The sequence below is a fragment of the Propithecus coquereli genome, unplaced genomic scaffold (genome assembly GCF_000956105.1).
Source record: "Propithecus coquereli isolate 6110/MARCELLA unplaced genomic scaffold, Pcoq_1.0 Scaffold179, whole genome shotgun sequence".
NCBI classification, from domain to species: domain Eukaryota; kingdom Metazoa; phylum Chordata; class Mammalia; order Primates; family Indriidae; genus Propithecus; species Propithecus coquereli.
Genome location: NW_012142634.1, coordinates 4,671,778 through 4,686,587, shown reverse-complemented (window position 1 = coordinate 4,686,587; position 14,810 = coordinate 4,671,778). Strand labels below are relative to the sequence as shown.

General features: G+C 55.5%; 1 protein-coding gene across 1 annotated transcript in view; it reads left to right on the top strand.

Moving 5' to 3' along the window:
• GRK5 (G protein-coupled receptor kinase 5) overlaps window positions 1-14,810 on the top strand; it is a 195,067-nt gene that overhangs the window by 75,957 nt on the left and 104,300 nt on the right. Inside the window, exon 2 of the mRNA XM_012642435.1 lies at window positions 14,457-14,552. Within this exon, the coding sequence (XP_012497889.1) occupies window positions 14,457-14,552 (96 nt within the window). The remainder of the gene's footprint in view (window positions 1-14,456; window positions 14,553-14,810) is intronic.

Below are 14,810 nucleotides of genomic sequence, written 5' to 3'. Positions count from 1 at the left end.
CAGTTCGGACCTCAGCCCTGCTGCTGCTGGGGGTGAGTAGGGCCCCAGAAAGTGGCTTTACTGGGTCAGGAATTTAAACAGCCCTTAAAGGAATGAGTTCTTTCTAGAGAGATGCTGTCTTGAGCTGATCTTTAAGGACAAAGTGCCAGTGCTGTAGAATCCAAGGTGAGGCTCTCCGGTCCCGTCTAGGAGCACAAAGAGTGGGATTCCAGGCCGGGCGCGGTGGCTCACGCCTGTAATCCTAGCTCTCTGGGAGGCCGAGGCGGGCAGATCGTTTGAGCTCAGGAGTTCGAAACCAGCCTGAGCAAGAGCGAGACCCCGTCTCTACTAAAAATAGAAAGAAATTAATCGGACAACTAAAAATATGTAGAAAAAATTAGCCAGGCATGGTGGCGCATGCCTGTAGTCCCAGCTACTCGGGAGGCTGAGGCAGAAGGATCACTTGAGCCCAGGAGTTTGAGGTTGCTGTGAGCTAGGCTGACACCACGGCACTTACTCTAGCCAGGGCAACAGAGTGAGACTCTGTCTCAAAAAAAAAAAAGAGTGGGATTCCTTTGCCTTCCTCGGGATGTAGCTCAGTAGCTCGTAGATTCATTGCAAGGACCTGAGGACTCCTCAGCTCAGCTTCTCATCAGTGTGGGAGGAGACCACACAGGGAGCAGGACTCACTGGGCCATCTGGGGACTGTTCACCACAGAGGTGGTGAGGAGGGTGGTGTCAGGGATGGCACCTCGGTGTTTGGCCCAAGGGACCAGGTGATGGTGGTGCCATTGGCTGAGATGGGGAGACTGTGGGGGGAGCATGTTTGGGGTAAGGTAAGTAGGAATCAGGAACTGTTTTCTGGACTCCAGTTTGGGAGATTTCACGTCTGCATTGAGGACTCTTCCCTCTGTGGTGTGCTTGTTTTGTGCTTCCGTGGCTTCAGACTTCGCGAGAACTTTCTCAGGGCCCAGCTCTCATCTGTCCCTTGAGCTAACTCCATGTCATGCTTGTGGACTGGGACTTAAGAACCAGACATTCTTAGGTTCAAATCCCAGCTCAGCCTCTTAGCAGCTGTGTGACTCTGGGCCAGATACTTGTCCTCTCTGGACTTGTTTGCTCATCTGCGAAATAAATCTACTTTGCTGTGTTGTCATGAGGCTCAGAGATCACGGAGGTGAAGCCCCTAGGCCAGGGCTTCGCTCACCCTGAGCATTTTGTGCCACGGACTTCCCCGGCCTATGCGTACGCGGTTATGTCCACATCGCAGCTCACCCCGACGCGGGGCAGATTTTGACTGGGAAAGATTTCTAAAGAGTCTGTTCAGCTTCTTTTAAGTAGGTGATGCAAAACTTCTGGGGAGAGCAGAAGTAATCATTACTCACAGGGAAATGCAAATATTTTTATGAATATCTTATGAAAAGTTGGGGAATTTTTCCTGAGCAAATAGATCTGTTTATTTCTCCAACAAAATAGCCACAGTTGTGCTGCAGGGGCCGACCTACCTGCCAGGGGCTTTGCTCAGGGTCGCCCACCTCCCTTTCCCCCACTTTCTCTTCCCCTTCAACCGGAGCAAACAGGAGACAAAAGTGACCAAATTTGGGCTTTGCTGAGAGAAGGAGATTACTCTTGTAGTGAAAAGTCAATTTTTGTGGCCGGACTTTCTCAACTGTGAAAACCAGTGTGGGCAAAAGCACAGTAAGCACAAAAGTACATTTAAAAAATTATTTTCCTTGGAAAGGCCGTTTTCAAGAAGGTCAATAGTGTTCGCAAGAGGACTGGGGTCTGCTTTCTCTTGAAGAAAATGTCCTAAAGAGATGCAGAGGAAGTTTTGAGTGAGGCCCAAAATAAGAAAAAAGAAAAAAAAAGAGACGAAGAGGAAGGTTGAGGGGAAGGGCGGGCGCTGGGATGGGAGCAGGAGGGCTTGCAATCCGTTAGCAGCCCACCCCCTGCCGGGCGCAGTGCAAGGGCTTTGAGCACATTCTGCAATCCACCCTTGCAAAGGGCATTTGGTTGTTATGCCAGGTAGGAAACTGTGGCTCAGAGAGGTTGGGGAAGTGGCCTGTGGCCACTCAGCTTGTGGACGGAGGAGTCAGCAGTCCAACCCTGCCCGTCTGCTGCAAGCCCTGTCTTTCTTCCCATGCCATCCTGGAAGAAGGGGCTCCTGGTCCAGGGTCAGGATAACCGACAGTGAAGTGGGAAGAGACACACCCAGGGCAGGGCTGGGAGGCTGTGTGTGTCCTACCCCTCGCTGGGAAGGTGGCTGTGTTCCCATTTTCAGGGAGCAAAATGGAGGCTCAGAGAAGCCCATGGTGTGCGGTGTGGCTCTAAGTCCATTTGGAAGCCATTTCTTCCCTTCTGGCCCTGCCTGCCCATCTGTTTATCCGTCCATTCATCACAGACTGAGCGAGTGTTTACTATGTCCAAGCACAGTTCTAGCTCTTGGGAGACAGCAGGGAACCGAGGGGAGAGCCCTGCCCTGCCTGTGAAGTCTGCATTCCAGTGCAAGGTGGGGCAGAGGCAGCAGTGAGCAGTGAGCAGGATAACTCAGTCTGCAGTGCAGAATGCTGCGAGGTGAACGTGCAGTGGGAATCAAACATGGCAAGGAAAAGAAAGAGGGATTAGAGAGTGGAGCAGCGGCTGGGGCAGATCGTGGTATTAAGAAGGTGATCAGAGCATCTTACTAACACTTTTGAGTGATGGGACTGTTCTGGAGCTGCGGGAAGGTGCTGGAAGCATGCCATTGTGAATGCGCTGAGTGCCATTGAATTGTGCGCTCTGATATGGTTAATTTTGTGTTATATGAATTTTACTTCAATAAATTATTTTTTAAAAATGATTCAGCCCCATGGAAAAGTGAGAGCTGTGCAGAAACCTAAAGGAGGTGAATGTGTTGACCCTGAGGCTGTTTGCTCCCAAGGAGAAGGAAGAGGGTTCCCGACAGAGGGAACACCCGAGCAGAGGGAGTAAGACAGGCTGTGCCTCGCAGGGCCAAATGCAGCTGTGGCCTGTTTTTGTAAATAAAGTTTTATTGGAATGCAGCCATGCCCATTTGTTTACATTTTGTCTGTGTGACGCAGACCCTGTCTGGCCCTTTACAGAAGAAATGTACTGACTCCTGAGCTATAGCAGAGTCCTCAGCGGGGAACGTGGCTGGGGGGCTGAGGGGAGTGCGGCTGGAGTGCAGAGAGCGAAGGTGAGGGGGGAGGGGGGAGGTCAGAGAGAGAGTGGGCCAAATCATGGGCCTCTGCATGACTTCCTGTGGCAGCCCCTGGCTGCGCTGGGACAGATGCTGACATCGTGCTGGTAGGGAAGTTGTGTGCGTGTGCCTGTGTGCGTGTGTGTGTGTGTGTTTGGTGTGGGGGGTGTAGTAGGAGAGAGACATGGCTGAACTTAGAGTCAGGAGTCAGAAGACCTAGACTTGAGACCTGCTGTTTGTCCCTTACCAGCTCTGTGTCCTCAGTCCTCATCCACACATAGCCTGGTGGTGGTGGTGGTGATGATGGTTATGATTATGATGGTTATGATGGTGGTGGCGGTGGGGGTGGTGATGATGATGGTGGTGGTGATGATGCTTATGATGGTGGTGGCGATGATGATGGTGGTAGTGATGGTGATGACGATGGTGGTGGTGATGATGCTTATGATGGTGGTGGCGATGATGGCGCTGGCAACGGCTAGATTTAATGGTGCCTGTGCTGTGCTAGGTGCTTTGCACACATGGTGCTAATCCTTAACACAGCAATGCAAAGTGAGTAGCAATGTCTTAGTTCGCAGGAGAAAACACTGAGTGACTTAAGTAAGGCCACACAACTGGCATGTGGCAGGGCACAGATAAGGATGCAGTGACGCCCCCTTACATTGCAGTGAAGAGGCAGAGAGGCAGTGGACGTAAACAGTGCAGCTGTCCCTTAGGAGGCAGCCTTTGGTGGGAGGTGACTCAGCCTCAGCACTGCACTCACCGTGAGGGTTTCCCGGGGAGGACTGTCCCCAGCCTCTCCTCCTCCCCCAGGTGCTCCTCCCTCAGGCTCAGAGTGCTGGGAGGGCTTGTCTCCATGTCCCCATGGTGACCAGCTCCTGGGCCTGCTGTTGGTTTTGGTTTTCCTCATTTGAGGTTGTGGGATCCTCCGGCTGTGGCTGAGGTTTCCCTGCTCCAGAAACCCCATCTGTGGTGTGGCCGTGAGGTGGGGCCTGGGGGTGCTGGAACCTGCCCACAGACCACAGGCCTCACATGCCCTGCGCCGCCCCACGTGCCTCACACCATCCGACTGGGAGGCTTCAGGCGCTTGTAGCTGAGAACTGTGGCACCACGGAACCTTCTGGGGTCAGGAGAACTGTGTGCCTTTACTCCCCACATCTGGTCCTGTAGAGGGTGGAGCCGCTGGGGTCCTGGGGTGTGCTGGCGCCCCTGCTCCCATCTGCCCCCCACGCTTCTGCTCACCCTCCTGGTGCGGCCTTCCGGGGTGATGCAAGCCCCAGACTGAGCAGCCAGGTGGGCTGTTAGGGCCTGGAGAGGGCTCCAGCCCCTCCCTTCCTCCCTCCATCCTCCTCCTCCTCGCCTTACTGAGCTTTGGCAGGTTGCTCTCTGGCCTGGCTGTGCCCACATCAGAGGGTCAGCCTTTTGAACGGAACCTGGGGCTGGCTCCTGCATGACTTGGGTCCGTTCCTTAAGTCTCTGAAGTGGTTCTCCTTATGTAAAAAGGGTCAGTGGTGAAGCTCGTGGTGGTGTCAGGCTGTGGAAAGCACCGTTGACAGGGAGAGGCTCTGTGTCTCCCCAGACCACGCCTCTTCCCTCTCGCTCAGCCCCTGGGGCCTACGCCCAGCTAGGAAGGCACTGGACACACTCGAGACACCAGGGCCACGGCCCCTAAGAACTGGTGCCTCCCGCCTTGAGGAACAGTGGACCCAGTCACTGCACCAGTTCCGCCTTGGGAGGTTCTGGGCCACAGGTGCCTTTGGTGGCCCCTCGTGTTACGTTTTCCTCTAAACATTTCGCTCGGGATAGTTATGGGGAGTGGTCTCCTCCCAGCCCGAGCAGGCGGGGGCGGTGCAGCAGTGGAGACGCTGGGGCCAGGGAGGATTGAGGCTGGAGTCCCCTTGATTCCGGGGAGCCTCGGGAAGGAGGGTGCATGGAGGCAGGGGCGAGGCCGAGTGTGCTGGGTGTTTTCAGAAGGTGAGAGCCACAAGGTCAGAACAAGGCCCTGGCCTGGCGTCTGCCCACCCCCCTCCCCGCCCCACCCACACCGTGGGCTCCCTCATCATTCGCCTCCCCTGTGGGCATCTTAAAGAAAAGCTCTTGGCAGAAAGGGTTCTGTGTCCTGTCCCGGCACAACCCTCCCGGATCCCAGACGAGGAAACTGAGGCCAGAGGCGCGGTGCTTTCTCCTAACCACCACTCCGCACCGGGGCCCATCTTCCTTCCACAGTGGCTGCCAAGTGCACTGGGCCAGAGAAAGTGCCCTGCGGGCTACGGCCACCTCAAGTACGGCTGGCTGGAGTCAGGTCGCTTCTGAAAAGGCTCAAGACACTCGGTGACGCAGCCCCCCACCCCCACCCCATTGGGCGCTTTCATTGGGATCTCACCTTGTTTGGGGACGGATGAAAAGAGACTGAATCAGTGAGAGGCCGCACACCCACCTCATCAGTTTCAGCTGGGGGTGCCACTCTGGTGGTGGCAAAGGTGACAGAGCCAGGTGGATGGGGAAGAAATATCAGTAGTGGGGAGGGCGGGGGTGGAGGCAGTGGACGCAGGCGTGACCCATCCTCATCAGAACACCTGCCGCCTCCACTTTTCCTGGGCCAGCTCTGACTCCGAGAACACCCACGGCCTCCCCATGGTCATATTTTCTGGAAAACCAGCCCTGCTGGCAGCACTGTGGAAGCTGAGTCCTGAAAGCTCGCTTGGGTAGAAAACTGAACAGATTCTTTAGCCCCACGGGTGTCACAGGCAGAATTGTAACGCTACCTTCCACTTGACTGGCCCAGGTGAGTCATCGGCCTTTTGTGGCCAGGAACACGGTGGCGTGATCCTAACACACACAGTCACTGGGACACCTAAGAACCTCCTGGACTGTGATTAAAATATGTTGAGAGCAGCTTCTCCAGTGTTCATGGCTCCCCCATCCAAATGCCTATCTAGAGACCCGCTTCACAGCATCATTTGGATTTCTGACTAATGTGGTCTCTTGCATTAGCATAATACTGACCTTTCTAAGCCACAGGCCCTTCCGTGGGAGGGGTCCTGCTGTGAAGTGCCGGGGTCTCTGTAGCCTGTGCCCCTCTTTACCCCATGTCCTTGTGCCTTAACTAGCCAGCAATGCCCCAGCCTGTTTTGGAAGAGGGGCGGCTGCTTCTGTGGCCCCACTTCTGCTGCCTCTGGCTGCGCCGGCCCCACCCCAGGGCCCCTGCTCTGAACTGATTGCTTGGGTGTCCTACTGCTCTCCGGCCCCACCACTTCCCCCTGCCCTCTCCATCTGCAGGGACCAGACTGGTTGGATGGTTTCAGACTCTAGCCTGGCCCATGACATGTGGCCTGGAGAGAAAAGATGAGTTGGCCAGTCAGACTTGCTCCCTGGGACTTTAGAATGGGGATCTGGAAGACGGGTATTGAGCAGGGCTGAGGGTCCTGAGGACTTAGTGGCCTTGATGGCTGCAACACGGTCCTGACACTACCCAAAGTTAGTGCAGTCTTTGTGGACGAAGAGCACAGTCCCCACAAGACTGCCCTCACTCCAGACACGAGCCACCAGTGTGGGGCTGCCCAGGCCACTGGCACTGCTGCCCGTGGCTCCCAATTCAGGAGTTCCCTGAACCCCTCAGGTTTGATGATTCACTGGAAGGACTCACAGAACTCGGGAGAGCACTGCCTCATAGTTTTATTTTATCCAAACCAGCCAAATGGAGAGAGGCAGAGGGCAGGGTCTGGGGGTGTCCCAAACGTGAAGCTGCCGTGGATGCGCCACCTCCGGCACGTAGATGTGTCATTACCAACCAGGAAGCGCCCACAAGCCTCGGCGTCCACAGTTTTTATTAGAGTCTCACTACATAGGCATGATTGGTTGAATTGTTGGTCACGTGGCTGAAATCTGCAGCCTCCGTCCCGCCCCGGAAGTAAGGACAGCATCACGTGGCTCAGAGCCCCAGCCTTCTGATCCCATGGCTGGTCTTTGTGGCGTGGCCCGTGCCCATCCTGAGTCGTCTTGTTAGCATAAGCCCAGGTATGGCTCCGGGGGCCACCATGAATAAAAGAGACACTCCTATCACTCAGAAAATTCCGAGGACTTGGAGGTTACCTCCCAGGAACCAGGGACAAAGGCCATTCAGATTCTTTCGTCTACTACAATGGCCAACGGGGGCCTGTGCAAAGGAGTGAGTGAGTCTGGTGTGGTCTGTGTTGAGGCCAAGCGTCTGTCCTAGAGAGGCATGGCCCGTGGGAAGACAGGCCCCCCCACTTCCTCAGGCCCACAGAGCCACTCAGGTCCTCTGCAGATCGCAGCATTCCCATCCCCAGAGACGATTTTCTCTTCTCTGGGATTTGTAAACAATAAAGGTCCAAAGGCCATCAGAATGCAAAAGGGCACCCCGTAGACTGTGTGGTGCGTGTGGTGATGACAGGCGTGAGGTTTGAGGTGAGTCCTGCCAGTCAGGGCCTACGGGGCTGGGGCAGTGACCTGACCCCGTCTCACTGACCTGGACCCACCAAGGCCACGGCGAGTGGTGCTCTCCCAGCAGTCTCCTCGGGCTTTCTGGGACAGGAGGGTCCCCTTACAGTTTGCCCTCCTGCCCCTGCGAGAGGCCCTGTCAGTGGCTTCGAGGCTGCCAGGCATCTTGCTGTGAGACGAACGCTTGACTGAGGTCAGGCAGGACAGTGACCTTGCCAGAAGGGGAGCCCGGGACCGCCACATTTTGGGGCTGGGAGGAATACTTCCAGTCGACACGCCCAAACCTCTGTGTGTGTCTTCAGATCCTTTTACGAAAATGTAGGCAGGGCAGAAAAAACAAGTCAGAGAAGGAGAACTCCTCAGAAAGAGGGGTCCTGCCATCCCCTTTCCCACGTGACGTTCAGGGGCTTTCTCTTAATTTAGGGCAGTGGTTCTCAAAGTGAGAGTGCGGCGGAATCACCGGGAGGGTGGTCAAAACACAGGTGCTGGCCTCTCCCAAGAGGGACTCAGGAGGTCCAGGGTGCGGCCCAAGAATTTGCATTTCCAAGTTCCCCAGTGATGCTGCCCGTCCAAGGCCACGCCGAGAACCGCTGAGTCAGGGACAAGAAGGAAGCTCTTTGCAACAAATGCGCACAGCCTTCCTCATCGTCCCCTGTGGAATCGGCCTCTGATCAATTGCTCACTTGTCACCAGGGAGAAAAAACACATTAGACTAAGAGTCAGAGCACCTGAGTGCTGGTTCAGGTTGGGACACGAACTGCCTGAGTGATCTGAGGCGAGGTTCTTGCCTTTCTGAGACTATCCCCCTCTGTCAAATGGGTTCAATAATAGGACGTACCTCACAGGCTTGGTAGGAGGATTAAACTAGATGACGTGTTAACAACACACATTGTCCCCTCGCTCCAGGAGTACAAGAAAGACCACATAAGTGGTCCGGGGTCAATTGTTCTGCAAAGGTCTGTCCCTGTCCTCCAAGGATGGATGGTATTGAAGTCCTCGGGCTCAAACGAGTCCAGTGAATTAGATCTCAGACTGGGCTGGTCTCTGCGGGTTTTGTCAGCGTCCTTTGGAGGAGGGGGCTGTGCTGGCAGCTCCACTGCACTGTGCCAGGCCAGACCTGGGCTGCAGGGAGGCTGGGGGTTCCTCATTGCTCTGGGGCCCAGGAAGTCCACCCTAGGCTTGTCCCTCCCGTTCCCCAGGGCAGCTCAGCTCAGTCTCTGCCTTCAAGGCTCAACCACAGCCTCAGAACCAGCAAAGGCAACAAGAACGACAGCACGCTGATTTCTTCCCCGACAATGACAGCCTCTTTGACAGCAGTTTTTTCAGGGGAATGATCCTTTTATTCTCCCTGGGGGCACCCACAGGAGCAAAAGGAACGTCAGTTGACCTCTCAGTGGCTCCCCTATGGCGAGTGCCTGGCCGGGCTTAAGAAATGGTAGCTGTTTCTCATGTCTTAAGTTCCCAACCCTGCCCCGAGTCCTGCACTACTCCGTTCATGCCAGGACGTGCCCTCCTGCTGGGGGCCCTCCCCTCCTGTGGCCACTCTCCCTCCTCCCGCCCTGCCACCCCCATCCCACTGCCCCCGGCCAGGCAAGAGGGCACCTATGCAAGGCTATTGCCTGCAGCCAAAGAGCGCCCAGGGCTGGAGACAGCAGAAGTGGAAAGGGTGGCACCTGATAAGCTATGTTCCTTCCTCGCGGCTGTGCCCTCCACAGGGCCAGCAGGAGCCTGAAGCCATGAGTCAGGGGACACCTGCACCCTCCTCTTTCCCATCTTTCTCCAGGTTTGGCTTGGGTTCCTTCCCGCCTCCAGCAGGGGCCTCCCTCCTCCATGCAGCCTCCCTGCCTGGCTGCAGCCTTTGCTCTTTGATGCATGGATTGAGCTGGACGTCCACGAGGGCAGGGACTGTGTCCTCTTCACGACCTCGTTTCCTGGAAGGGAAACCCTGGGCAGCAATGGATCGGTTGGTAAAGCAAATAAAGCCCAAGGCCCCTCGAGACAGGAAATGGCTGCGAGCCAGGGCGAGTAGCAGAAGATACCGCGCCTGTGTGGGGGTGTGGTTCGTTCATTGGCCCCGCTCATCCCTGGGACTCAGCTTTCCTATCTGTCAGTGGGGTCACTACCGCCTGATTGAGGACCTGGGTCGGTGCCAAGCCCAGAGGCTGTCATTTACTCCTGTAAGCATTCGTGCCTCCCGTCAGCCAAGTCCTTAACGAAAGGTTGCAATTAGGGAGGCATCGTGTCAGCCCCCAGAGCCAGCAGTGGAGGGTCACACCGTGCTCACATTCGTCACTCCAGCACTGTCTGCTCTTCCTCCTCCCATACCAAAGGGCCCAGATGGCTACAGTGGGCCCACCCAGATGACCCAGGAAAATGTCCCTGTCCTTGTCTGGAATTCCATCTACAACCTTAATGCTCACTTGCCACGTAACCTAACATAGTCCCAGGATCTGGGGACTGGGACATGGGCGTCTTTGGGGAACATTATGCTGCCCACCGCAGTTCCCTTGCCCTGTTCTGGAAGTGGAGGAAGTAGGAATTGGGAGGAAAGAAGTCCCGGGCGGTGGCTGGGGAGTCCATAACCTGGAGGTGGCTCACCTTTCCCACCTCCAGCAAGAACCTCTATAGCTGCTGCACTGCTCACAGATCTCCCCCAACCCCTGTTCTTTTCCTAAGTGTTGGCCAAAACAGCCATTAAACAAAGCAGCATTTCTTGCCTCCTTACCATTGACATTTGAGAGCCAACCGTTCTTTGTCTGGGGGGCTGGCCTGTGCCTGGTACGATGTCTAACCACGGCCCTGGCCTGGACCCACTAGCAGCCAGTAGCACCTCTCCACCCCAGTTGTGACCGCCAAAAATGTCTCCAGACATTGCCAGATGTTCCCTGGGAGGCATTGCCAGGGTTGAGAAGCACTGAAGTGAAGCCTTGATGTCTGTCCTCCCTGCTGGTGACAGCTGTGTCCCAGCACCTGCAGAGGGCTCATTGCCAAGTAAATACTGAACACATACTGGTTGAATGAATCGGTGAATTTGTGTTCATTTTCTTAAATTAATGAGCAAATCTATAACAAGTGTGCACATGGGTGTGTGTGTACGTGTAAAATCGACTCCTGGTTTCTATAGACTGGCCCCTGAGAACCACCTGGGAGCCTTTGAAGAAGTCACATTGCTGGGTTCCAATCACAGAACTTGGGCTTTGGCCTGGGAACTTGTATTGCCAAGAGTGCTTCATGAGTTCCTCAGAAAGACAAACATAGATTTACCATCCGACCTGGCAATTCCACTCCTGGGTGTGCACCCAAAGGAGCTGAAAGCAGCGACTGCAACAGATACTTGTATGCAAATATTCATGGCAGCATTATTCACAATAGCTAAAAAAAAAGGTAGAAACACCCACATGTCTGTTGACGGATGAATGGATAAACACAATGTTGTACATCACACAACAGAATATTATTCAGCCTGAAAAAGGAAGGACATTCTGACACCTGCTACAGCATGGTGAACCTTGAGAACGTTATGCTGAGTGAAAGGGGCCGGACACAAAAGGACAATAGTGTATGATTCCACTCACATGAGGTACCTGCAGTAGTTAGATTCCACCAGAGACAAAAGTGGAATAGACATTACCAGGGACTGGGAGGAGCTAGTGTTTAATGAGGACGGAGTTTCAGTGTGGGATGATGAAAAGGTTCTGGATATGGATGATGGTAATGGTTTGCACAAGAATTTGAATATACTGGCCGGGCCCGGTGGCTCACGCCCGTAATCCCAGCACTCTGGGAGGCTAAGGTGGGAGGATCGCTTGAGCTCAGGATTTGAGACCAGCCTGAGCCAAGAGCGAGACCCTGTCTGTACTAAAAATAGAAAAAATTAGCCAGGCATCCAAAAATAGAAACAAAAAACATTAGCTGGGCATGGTGGAGTGCACGTGTAGTCCCAGCCACTTGGGAGGCTGAGGCAAGAGGATCGCTTGAGCCCAAGAATTTGAGGTTGCTGTGAGCTAGGCTGATGATATGGCACTCTAGCCCAGGCAACGCAGTGAGACTCTGTTTAAAAAAAAAAAAAAAAGAATTTGAATATACCTAATGCACTGAATTGTACACCTAAAAAATGGTTAAACTGTTAAATTGTATATTTATTTTACCACCCACAAAAAAGGTGCTTCATGCCCGCCAGGTCTGAGAATTAGCGGTGAGGGACCAGCTGAGTCCTGAGGGCCCCCATAGGCCTGGCAGGCCGAGAGGTGCGGGGCCGGGAGCTGCGACCCTTGCCGACCTAAGCTTTGGGCTGACTGCTCGAGAGGGCGGCCCTGCCCTGGGGGGTGCACATGTGGACCTACAGGCTGCCTCAATGAGGGCCGCAGCTGGGTGGGGACAGGCTCGTCTGCAGGCCACATGTGCTGTCCACGGGGCAGCTGCTGCCCAGCTCCAGCTGATTCCTGCCATGTGGGATGCCTGGCTGTGGGGGGAGTCCAAAATCTGGATTCGTAGGGGAAATCTGCTGACGTTCAAATGTTGGCAACTGGTTCAGCAAACAAGCAAGCAGACAAGCCGTGTGTGGGTCAAACTGACGACTCTGCAGGCCTCCGGTGCGGTCGGTGGCTTTTCTGGGAGCTCACAGGTGTGGGCCCCAGCTATAGCTCCGTCCCTGCACTGGTACCGGATGCCGTGTCACTCTTGAGGTGTGATGCCAGCTTTCTCTTTGATCCCTGAGAATTTCTCTCGCATTCGACACACCCGAAAGGGAGGTTTGCAGACAGAATAGAGAGGGCAAGAGTCTAGGGTCTGGATTCTGCTCTGCCTGTCATGAGCTGTGGGGCCATAGTCATCTTGCTGGTTTTCTCCCCCTGCCTCAGTTTCCTCATCTGTCAAGTGGGAATATAAGCGTTCCCACCTCATAGAGAGAGGGTGAAGACTGCGGGAGGGTGCAGGTGAGGGGCTTAGCCCAGGGCGGGGCCGGCAGGAGGGCTATCCATGTGCACGTGTGTGGACGCTTGTGTGTGTTGTCCCGGCTGGAGGAAAGAGCAAATGTGGAGTCAGACAGGCCACCGGCTGGTGAGTTACACAACCTCAGATGTCTGTTTCTTCATCTGTGACATGGGCCCAGTGATTCTTTCTTAAAGAGTCATTCTGAGGATTAAACAAGATCACGTTCAAGTGGTGCCTGGCCATGGCAGGTGTCCAAGGTACATTCATCCCGTACCTGGGAGTTTGAGGCCTTTGCCATCTGCGGAGACTTGAGAGGAGGGGCTGGTTGAGGACAGTAGGAGCAGAGGACAGAGGAATGGACCCGGTGTTCTATCTTCCCCCGTCAGCTCCCTCTCCTGCTTCCTGGCCACCAGGAAGGGGTCCTGGTCCCGTCCTCAGAGGCTGGCCCACTCTCTGACAAGGGCCACGACCTCAGCTATCCAGGGCAGCTCAGATGACAGTTAGGAATCCCCAGCTCTGTGCCTGCTTCAGAACACACAGCATCTCCTATCCCTCCTTTTATCCTCGCGAGGAAGGCCTTACTGTCCCCAGTTCACCGCCGAGGATGGAGGGAGGGCGGGTGCTTGCTCAGGCTTGCACAGACTGCAAGGGAGGCCACAGGGCCACAGCAAGGTGGGGAGCTGGCCGGGCTGGCCTGGGGGGGCCTGGATCCCAGCTGCACCCGACACCCCTGGGTTTGCTGGTGCAGATGAGGGACCTTGTCCTGCCCAGACCCTTCCCACCCAGAGCAGGGAGCGGGCCGAGGGGACCAAGGCCTTGCCCAGGATCATGAACTCGGGTAAAGGGCCCTTAAAATCCTGAGGTACTGGGGGACCCAAAAGGCTGTGTCAGGCAAGTCCCTGACACGTGGTGGCTAAGGACCACAGTGGGGGTGGGGGTGGATGACAGCCACATAGCACAGAGCACCAGGTCCAAGGACCAAGCGCTGGTGGGCTCAGGGACACTCGGCACAAAGTTGACCCCCCATTCCCCGCTATTTGCATGCTTGAGTGCTCTGCCCTGTGTCCACCAGCCGTGGGACAGGAGTCTTGAGAAAGACGGGAAGGCTGCGCACGCACCTCGCTCAGCTCCCCGTGCTCGTCACTTGTGCCTGTTCAATCCGCTCTTTCATTCCGTGTGCGTGTTCATTGTGCGTGTGCATTACGAGTGTTCATTACACGTGTGTGTTCTTTATGTGTGTGTTTTCATTACTTGTGCACATTGGGGAGGACAGAGGCAGGACAAGCCCTTCGGGAGTCCTTCCTTCCAGCCTTGAGCAATGTGTCCTCAGACTCTGGGGTTTGCAGGGAGGGAGAAGAAGCGGGTACCCAAGATGAGTGGAAATGGAAGTCTGTGTCCCCCAACATCTGGCCTCCAGTTGGGGAAGGGGACTGTCCACAGGAAACAGGAGGACAAATGAGGGCAGCGTGGGGGCTGCAGCCCACTAGATTCCCAAGCCCAAAGGGAACATTACGGTAACAGGCCTGGCGCCTGCTTGGGGAAGGCTGTGGTCCAGCCAGCAGGTAGGGACCCGGCACCATGTGGGCTGCACAGCAGTGGGAAATGCCATGCCAGGGAGGAACAGGGACGCCTGGCGTGGGGCGTGGGTGGGGCACAGGGGAGCCCAGGACGCCCTGCTGTGGGGGGAGAGGGGCACGCAGGACTGTGCAGGGGACTCTCAGGCTTGGGGCCGTCCTGGGAGGAAGTGTGTGTGTGTGTCTTGGGCTGTCCCCGCTGGCTCAGCCCGGGAAGCTGGTGGACAGGCTCCCTGGGGTGGGGCGCAGGCTCTGAAGCCTTGGCCAGCACCAGCGTCAGCTCAGCCTGCCATCTTTCTCCGTCTCTGCAGGGGGCGGAGGAAAGCGCAAAGGGAAAAGCAAGAAGTGGAAGGAAATCCTGAAGTTCCCTCACGTTAGCCAGTGTGAAGACCTCCGAAGGACCATAGGTAAGCTGTCCCGCCGGGGAGAGCGCAGAGCCGGTTCACTGCGAAGCCATCTGTGCAGTGAGTCAAAGACGTGTCTGTTGACACAGTAGCGCAAACCAGGCAGGTGCTGCAGGCCAACATCTCTGCTAAGCGACATAAAGAAATAACCAGCATTCATTGCGTACTTGCTGTGCACTGGGCAGAATTACCTCCTCCCTTTGTGACCCTTTGAGGTGGGTGCTGTTATTTTCCTCAGCCTTTCAGTTGGGGAAACTGAGG